A 9,421-nucleotide genomic window follows, 5' to 3' on the forward strand; every position below is an offset into this window, starting at 1 on the left:
GAGGACGGCAAGGTCACCGTGACATCCAAAGCAAATGGATAGATGGTGGCCCAAGGAGTTGAAGAAAACGGACTGTACTGCCTCAGGGCGATGTTGGTTTATGAAGACAACGGAAAGTCCAAACTTTGGCATGAGCGCTTCGGTCACGTCAGCTATGGAACCTTGGCTGAAATGTCAAAGTCGAAGATGGTGGATGGACTTCCACCCATTACAGGCAATGATGGTGTCTGTAGGGCTTGTCTAGAAGAAGGCAAGCAGCACAGGGACAAGTTCCCACAAGAGGCCTCGTTTCGGGCCAGCAAACCACTTGAGTTGGTTCATGCCAACATTTGTGGCCCAATGTCTACAGCATCGTGGGCAGGATCCAGGTACTCACTTCTCTTTGTGGATGATTTCAGTAGAATGACCTGGGTGTATTGCTTGGCTAAAAAGTCACAGGCTTTCAAGAAATTCAAGGACTAGAAGGCCAAAGTTGAAAAGGAGATAGGGGAGAATGTCAAGATGTTCCGTACAGACAGGGGGAGAGAATTCACTTCCAATGAGTTCAACACATTTTGTCGCAAGCATGGGATCAAGCGACAACTCACCACAGCACATACATCTCACCAGAACGAGGTAGCCGAAAGGAAGCACAGAACCACCACGAAGACAGGGCTTGCTATGCTCCAAGGGAGGAACCTTTCTAAAGCCTATTGGAGTGAAGCTGTCAATACAGCAGTACACATTCTCAACCGGACCAAGACGAAGGCCATCAAGGACAAGACTCCATATAAGGCATTTTATGGTAAGAAGCCCTCTATCACTCATCTTCCCATTTTTGGTTCTAACGCATGGGTGCATGTGCACAAGGAAGAAAGGACCAAGCTTGATTCTCGGAGCAGAAAATGTATCTTTGTTGGGTATAGCGAAGAATCCAGGGCCTATCGACTCTTCGACCCAGTAAAGAAGCAGATCCTTATCAGTCGGGATGTCATCTTCGAGGAAAAGGAACCTACACCCCAGAAGGAGCCTCAGATTGAGGAGGAGGAGATTGTTCAATCCCCGAACCCACCCCGCCCCAGGTTGACCATCCAAGAGGTGAAGAAATCAGAAGCTGATGTTTCACAAAGTACTGAGGAAGACCAGGATGTTCCAGAAGTAGTTCCAATTCCTCCTTAGCAGTTCCGAATTGCGTCGGTCCCAACGTCTTAAGCAGACCCCATCCGTGAACTTTGCATTGGTGGCTCAGCCTAAAGAGCCAAGGTCCTTCGAGGAGGCAAAGGACAATCCAGAATGGCAGGCTGCCATGTAGGCAGAGATGGATGCTATCCTGAAGAACAATACCTGGGACTTAATGGCCAGGCCCCCGCGACGGAAAGTCATCGGCACTAAGTGGGTATACAAACTTAAATTCAAATCAGACGGCAGCTTGGATAAGTACAAAGCAAGGTTAGTGGTCAAAGGTTTTGCTCAGACTGAAGGCATGGATTTTGATGAAACTTTTGCTCCCACAGCTCGCATGGTTACTATTCGGACAATGATTGCCCTTGCTGCCCAATTCCATTGGCCTATTTTTCAAATGGATATGAAGTCCGCATTCCTTAATGAAACCCTGGAGGAGGAGGTGTACGTCGAGCAGCCACCAGGCTTTCAAGATCCAGGGTCCCCATTAAAGGTCTGCAGGTTGAAGAAGGCATTATACGGGCTGAAACAGGCCCCCAGAGCTTGGTACCAAAGGATAGATGTATTCTTTCAGAAGATAGGGCTAAGTCGGAGTCCTTCTAAGGCAAACCTCTACTTGTTCATTGAGAAGGGGTTGCGATTGGTACTCATCCTCTATGTTGATGATCTTATCTTGACAGGTAACCATGTCAAGAAGATTTCCCAGGTCAAGGAGCTACTCATGACTGAGTTTGAGATGACTCACCTTGGGTTATTACACTACTTCCTTGGGATAGAAGTAAAGAAGGCCAAAGACAGGATCTTCATTTCACAAGAGAAATATTGCAAAGAACTTCTGAAGAGATTCCAGATGAAAGATTGCAGAACAGCAGTAACTCCCATGGAGGTCAAGCTAAGTGTTCACGACACATCTCAGCCGGTCGATACTCCTTTGTACCGACGATTGGTAGGAAGCTTGCTTTACCTTACCAATACCCGACCTGATATTTGTTATGCAGTTGGGCTATTATGCCAGTTCTCTGCTTCTCCCAGGAAGAGTCATTGGGATGCAGGTTTACGGGTGCTGAGGTATCTAAAGGGTACTTGCACCTATGGGATCACCTACACCAAAGGCATCGAACTAGGCTGGTTCTGTGACAGTGATTGGGCGGGTGATGCTGACACTAGAAGATCAACAACGGGATACTCCTTCTTACTTGCATCTCGTGCCATCTCTTGGCTGAGTAAGAAGAAAACCACAGTGGCCCTTTCATCTACAGAGGCAGAGTACACAGCCGCGTCTACAGCAGCTTGTGAGACACTGTGGTTGAGATGGATTCTGGAGGACATGGACGTGTGTCAGGAGGATGCAACAGTGTTGATGTGCGACAATCAGAGTTGCATAGCCTGCCCCAGGTTGACCATCCAAGAGGTGAAGAAATCAGAAGCTGATGTTTCACAAAGTACTGAGGAAGACCAGGATGTTCCAGAAGCAGTTCCAATTCCTCCTTAGCAGTTCCGAGTTGCGTCGGTCCCAACGTCTTAAGCAGACCCCATCCGTGAACTTTGCATTGGTGGCTTAGCCTAAAGAGCCAAGGTCCTTCGAGGAGGCAAAGGACAATCCAGAATGGCAGGCTGCCAGGTAGGCAGAGATGGATGCTATCCTGAAGAACAATACCTGGGACTTAATGGCCAGGCCCCCGCGACAGAAAGTCATCGGCACTAAGTGGGTGTACAAACTTAAATTCAAATCAGACGGCAGCTTGGATAAGTACAAAGCAAGGTTAGTGGTCAAAGGTTTTGCTCAGACTGAAGGCATGGATTTTGATGAAACTTTTGCTCCCACAGCTCGCATGGTTACTATTCGGACAGTGATTGCCCTTGCTGCCCAATTCCATTGAGCCTATTTTTCAAATGGATATGAAGTCCGCATTCCTTAATGGAACCCTGGAGGAGGAGGTGTACGTCGAGCAGCCACCAGGCTTTCAAGATCCAGGGTCCCCATTAAAGGTCTGCAGGTTGAAGAAGGCATTATACGGGCTGAAACAGGCCCCCAGAGCTTGGTACCAAAGGATAGATGTATTCTTTCAGAAGATAGGGCTAAGTCAGAGTCCTTCTGAGGCAAACCTCTACTTGTTCATTGAGAAGGGGTTGCGATTGGTACTCATCCTCTATGTTGATGATCTTATCTTGACAGGTAACCATGTCAAGAAGATTTCCCAGGTCAAGGAGCTACTCATGACTGAGTTTGAGATGACTGACCTTGGGTTATTACACTACTTCCTTGGGATAGAAGTAAAGCAGGCCAAAGACAGGATCTTCATTCAACAAGAGAAATATTGCAGAGAACTTCTGAAGAGATTCCAGATGGAAGATTGCAGAACAGCAGTAACTCCCATGGAGGTCGGACTCAAGCTAAGTGTTCACGACACATCTCAGCCGGTCGATACTCCTTTGTACCGACGATTGGTAGGAAGCTTGCTTTACCTTACCAATACCCGACCTGATATTTGTTATGCAGTTGGGCTATTATGCCAGTTCTCTGCTTCTCCCAGGAAAGAGTCATTGGGATGCAGGTTTACGGGTGCTGAGGTATCTAAAGGGTACTTGCACCTATGGGATCACCTACACCAAAGGCATCGAACTAGGCGGGTTCTGTGACAGTGATTGGGCGGGTGATGCTGACACCAGAAGATCAACAACAGGATACTCCTTCTTACTTGCATCTGGTGCCATCTCTTGGCTGAGTAAGAAGAAAACCACAGTGGCCCTTTCATCTACAGAGGCAGAGTATAGAGCCGCGTCTACAGCAGCTTGTGAGACACTGTGGTTGAGATGGATTCTGGAGGACATGGACGTGTGTCAGGAGGATGCAACAGTGCTGATGTGCGACAATCAGAGTTGCATAGCCATTGCCAAGAATCTAATGTACCATGCGCGGACCAAGCACATCGAAGTTCATTACCACTTTGTTCGAGAGCTCATCATCGACGACGTGATCAAACTCATGTACTGCCCAACCGCCGACAACTTGTCCGACCTCTTCACGAAGGCACTCCCTCGAGAACAGATGGAGCACCTCATCAGACGTATGGGGATTGGTCCACAGTTGTGACATTGAGGGGGGGTGTTGGATTGTCCCTGTGAGCCCCCGATTTGAGGGGACAAGGGGCAGTGAGAGGTAGGAGGGCTAGGAGAGAGACTCAGGCCAGAACTAGAGGGAGGATAGCATGGCAGATATAGGCGACCAGCACACGGGCTGGTCGCAGCCTGCAACAGCAGATAAAAGGGGGCTTTAGGCCTCACAGGGAGGCTCCTGCAGCAGCGCAGACTGGCTGCCCAGGGCACCCTTATATAGGGGTCTGTGGCAGGCCAAGTCGGCCCAACCAGGGCCAACCCTGGTCAGTTTAATGGGGCCCATATGGTCGGCCACCAGATAGGGTACCGACCCTGCTGGTCAGTCATCTGAGGGGGCCTGGGCAGTGCCTATAAAAGGCCCACTTCTCCATCCAGCCCAGCATCCAGTGCGATACTGAAAGCCCTTCTCCAAGGCTGTGTTTAGCACTCAGATCTGGTGCAGTTTGTGAGAGAGAGTCCATCAGTTTTCTCCAGCACTCTGCTGTGTTTTGTATTGCTCCCTTGGAGCCATTTTCTGCCCACCATCCGGTGGATGAATATACTCTCTCTCTCTCCATCTATATTTATTTCTGAGTGTGTGTTTGTTGCATCCGTGATCATCTATCTGAGTTGAGTGTATGAGAGTTGGAGAGATCTTGGGTGGAGGATTGAGTGATTCCTTCCCTCTTCATTTCTAACACCCACCTTAGCTTCTCTTCTTTCCCACCTACCCTCCCTGTCATAAGAGCAAGCTTTTCCCCCCTGAGATGGCAAGTCTAATGGAGATGGCTAAGAAGCCAGTCATCTAGACCGTCAGTCAAGATGGCACCAGCTACGGAGTATGGAAAGTTATGAAGGAATTAGTCTTGTAGTCATACGATTTGGTTGATTTCATCCTTATTGGATCAGTCAGTCATGCAAAAGACCCTGGCATTCTTGAGCAGAATGAGACAACTCCATTGGCCCAGTTGTTGGATCAGATAAATGCTCGTGTTCACTCTTTCATTTTTATGAGTTGTACTCCTCAAGTAGTCAACCACGTCAATCACATGATGCTAGCAAAGGGGATTTGGGAGCATCTAGCGCCTCTTTACAACAGGGTCTCCTCGATGAAAAGAGTCTCCTTGGAAGTCTAGACCGCAACGTCAACAACCATGTGGAAGCATATCAACAAATTGCAGGCACTTCAGTAGGAGGTACTCCAAGCAGGCAAGGAAATTTTTTCATAGGACATGGCCATCACGTTCTTCCCCGTATTCATCATTCTACTCCTCTCTCATCACTAGTGGGAGGCTGAACACCCTCACATGGGAGGAGATTGTGCCTATGGTTTGTGATCAGAAGGAGCGTTTCCAGAACCCTCCAGAGGGCGGAGGTGGGGAGGCATTGGTTGCCCCGCAAGACAAAAGGGCAGAACAACAAAGGAAAGGGTAAGTGGAAATCTTTTCCATCCACGAAGAAGATGCCTAATGCTGAGAGGAGATGCCTTAAAGGCCGAGCCCACGTGTGACAACTGTGGCCAGAAGGGCCACTATTTAAGGCAGTGCCCTTAGAGGAGTAATGTAAGGGAATTGGTTCCTCTGCTGCAATTGCAACTCCTCCGGCCTTTGTTCATCTAGATAGAAGAGAGCTTGCATGCTCCATCTTCTTCAGAAGCAAAGCGGGCTGCTCTGACAATTGGAGATTCACAGGAATGGATACTTGTTGATAGTGATGCTTCCAGGCACTGACAAATCCTATGGGCTGTTCAAAGACCTTCGGTGGAAGTTAGGCCACATCTACATCGGAGACAATTCAACAATTCCAATTTGAGGAGAAGGAAAGCTCAGTTCATTCCGGATGGCAGAAGGGGAAAGCATTCGTCCTACGTATTTATGTTTGATCACTCGACTTCCATTTGTTTTGACTTCAACGGATTTACCTGGGTGTGAATGTAGCATGTCTGATTTTGGAAAATGACTCGACTGGCACAAGCAGGGATGGACAGGAGAAGAACAACCTGATTCTGAGCTCAAACCAATAGAACATAACATTAAGGTTGCAATGGCTTTACGCACGCTAATGAAACTTGGACTTTGGAGCTCTAACCATATCCCTGAACCATCCATAGGAAAGGAACTGTCCCTCGCGATTGGAATTTTGGAAACTCGTTGGGTGAAGTGGCCCAAGCAATTGGATTGCGACAGCTCTTCAAGTTGAAAAATATACAGAAGGAGAAAATACGTTGCGCAAACGTTAACAAAAAACGTTTGGCTGGCTCAAGCAGTCAGGTATTATGAAGTGACGGATAGCGTTAAAAGAAAAAGAAAAAGGCTTAAAAAGGAATCAATTATCCAACCTCTATTGCATGTGGACAGTCCTACTTAAGCAATATTAACCAAAGGGCATTCCTCTAAATTTTTGAATATAAGATCGATGGAGGAATAATCTTCAGAATGGACAAAAGGCTCCCTGAGACAATGAGAAGGAAATGACTCTGAATATGATGCTTTTGCTCGGTAAGTCAATAACAGAAGGTACCTTTCGGAAAAGCTCTCCTGCTGCTCGTGCTTGCTCTACACCTGCAGGAGCAAGCCTATGGTCCGGCAAAATACCGTTACTCTACACACACGAAAAGTTGCGCATTCCATAAATCACCTTGAAAACAGAATCATTGGCGATGACCGACGTGACAGCCAGAATATTCACAGAGAAATCATTGCCGGGAACCAACCAAATGTGAAACAATGAGACCCTTCTCGTTGGGTATGCTACGTCCATGTCGAAGCACCCAGTAAGTGTTCTTCGCCTGAGGAGGTTCCATAGCGCATGTACTAAGAGACCCAAAAACGAAAATCAGGCCCCTAGCGTGTGCTCCATACGAAAAACGGAATTAAAGGCAGTCAGACATTCCGTCATTAAAAGTCAGACATTCAAAATCCACTGATCGGTTTAAATGCTACCTTTTTATGCTTGCTAAGTGTGTTAAGCCCTTGTGTGCCTTCAATCCTCTACTGAATCTTATAGAAAGGTAGCATTTCATAGGGCCCCAGCAGCGTGAAAATTTGATTAATTAGTTTGGGGGGAGAGGAAGGGGGGGGGGGGGGGGCAATGGGGGAGAAAGGAGTGAATTAACCTATGCAAATTAGATTGATTAGTGGTTTCTTCGAGAAGGCACCGCCCGAGTTTAAAAGGAGGAGGGGGGGTAGAATGCAGGCAACGCAGGGGGTTGTGAAAGCCTCCCAAACAAGTAGGAAAAGTAAGGGAGAGGAGTGGGAGAAGTAAGAGAGGAGGAGGGAGGGAGAAGGGGGTAGGAGGGAGGGAGGGAGGAGAAGGGGAAGTAGCTTTTACTTTTCCCTTGTATCGAATTCAGATTATGTTTTTCTTAGGCATTCCCTCTTCTGAGAAATCTATTGACATGATAAGACCTTGAAGAGGAGCATGTGGGGAGATTATTATCCATGTCATTCAACATCTTAACTTTGTCTTTAAAAGCCACGTCATGGACTCCCATCTCTCTCCTCTGCACAAAAGCAAAATAAAGTCCCATTTTATTTTCAATCCTTTCTTTTCCAAAAGTAAAGATCTATGCTATAAGAGTTCAGCAAATAACCTCAAAGTTCAATATTATCTTCAAAGAATGGGATTGAGGCATAAAGATTTATATTGGAGAGAAGGATGGAGAAATCAAGTCATGCGTCAATAAGAGAGCAAGTTGACTTGAAAGATGAATTCAAGACCTTGAACAACTAACAAGGCGTGGGCATCGCATTGTGCTCTATTTGATAAAGCTTTTTTTCCTCCCAAAAATGCAGGTTATATTATATTATCAGAAAAGTTATATACAACCGTGTGTTATCGACTGAAAATTTTTTCCCTATGATAGGCAGCAACCAAACTGTCAAAAAATAGAGGCGTGAATTCAAGCACGTAGTCCTCAAAGAAACCGCAGAACATGATCCGGTCCATGAAGAAGGCATCCTTGTAGGTTAAACATCTATTCCAGTTCTTCTTTGACTTCGGCAGGAGCTGGCAGAGAGGGATTAGTAGCCACGGGAGCTGGTGGAGGAGCAGCAGGATTGCACATTCTTTCCCTGAACTCATCCGCAGTAAGCGCTTCTCAATGAACGTTGTAAGAGACGCTGGCAGGATCTGCACGCAAGGTTGGTTGCTTGAAGGGATGCATGCGAGGAGGCAAGATCCGATCCACTAATGCAGCACAACATTTGTTCTCGCAGTACTGAGGAGAGGTGATGCAGGGGGAGCTGAGACGGGAGGAGGAGGAGTTGGCATAGTAGGGAGGGCCAGAGGTCGAGCTAGGGCTGTGGTTGGGGATGGGGATGGGGTTGGGGATGAGGTGCCACTGATCCGTAGGAACTCTTCTTTTTTAGCTTCCACCAACTCAGCCAACACCTTGGCTTGGTCCAACAGTGTGATTTCCTCACTTGCAAGCTTTTCTTCAATCTTGAAGCATTCTTGGGCTTGAGCATGAAGAAGGCCGAGCTTCTTGACATTATCTCTTTGTTCCTGTGAGCAACCATAATGTTTCAAACACATTTTTAGTATCCATTAAGAATTATTAAACAAATTATTGCATCGCTGAAGCCAAATTGACCAGAGCACTGAGGCTCTAATGAGGTTCTAGTTTTGCAGAGCTCTATTAGGAGAGTCTTCAAGCAGAATGATCGAGTAGCTAAAAGGGAAGGGAGCTATGTGAGGGTGTATCAAATCCCACAGTTCCTTGGAATAGGGACAGTTGAGGAATAAGTGTGGGATATCTTCTCTCGCTCTATTGCATCTTCTGAACCACCCATTCCCGTGCCCAATTTTTGGGCTTGAACTTGCAGTCCAAATCCCTTGGTGGAGGATGAGCTAGAGAAGGCACGACTTATTTTTCAAAGATCTCTTGATCCCAAACTTTAGAGAATCTCTGAGACCAAATGATGTTATCATCTACCACGTTTTGTTTAATTTGCTTATCAGCTCCTCCTGACCATCATTGACAATAGGAACCGGGGAAAGATTATGTTGGCTAGCCCATTTGAATTCTCTCATCGCAGGAGGTAGAAGACCACCTAGCCAGGGGAGATTTTCTCTAGACCACAGAGCCTGCCATTCCTTTATCAGAGGGAAGTCGAATCTATTTAATCCGTGTGATTCCAATAGGAAGTTATCGTTGTGCCAC

The 9,421-nt window shown here is 46.9% G+C and overlaps 1 protein-coding gene across 3 annotated transcripts in view; it reads right to left on the reverse strand.

The window, feature by feature from the left end:
* LOC147904390 (Phosphoglycerate mutase family protein) overlaps window positions 1-7,211 on the reverse strand; it is a 76,591-nt gene extending 69,380 nt beyond the window's left edge. For 2 of the 3 annotated variants that reach the window (XM_087394232.1, XM_087394221.1), the window contains exons 1-2: window positions 6,971-7,159; window positions 6,778-6,858 (exon numbers count right to left, since the gene is read on the reverse strand). In XM_087394232.1, the coding sequence (XP_087250358.1) occupies window positions 6,778-6,858; window positions 6,971-7,060 (171 nt within the window). In that variant the 5' untranslated portion in view covers window positions 7,061-7,159. Of the gene's footprint in view, window positions 1-6,777; window positions 6,859-6,970; window positions 7,160-7,199 lie in introns of those variants that run through there. The other variant, XM_087394227.1, reaches the window with a different exon arrangement.
* Window positions 7,212-9,421: the final 2,210 nt, after the last annotated feature.

This window comes from Dipteris shenzhenensis, chromosome 2, assembly GCF_047967505.1.
Source record: "Dipteris shenzhenensis isolate YYH24624 ecotype China chromosome 2, Dip_SZ_1.0, whole genome shotgun sequence".
NCBI lineage: Eukaryota > Viridiplantae > Streptophyta > Polypodiopsida > Gleicheniales > Dipteridaceae > Dipteris > Dipteris shenzhenensis.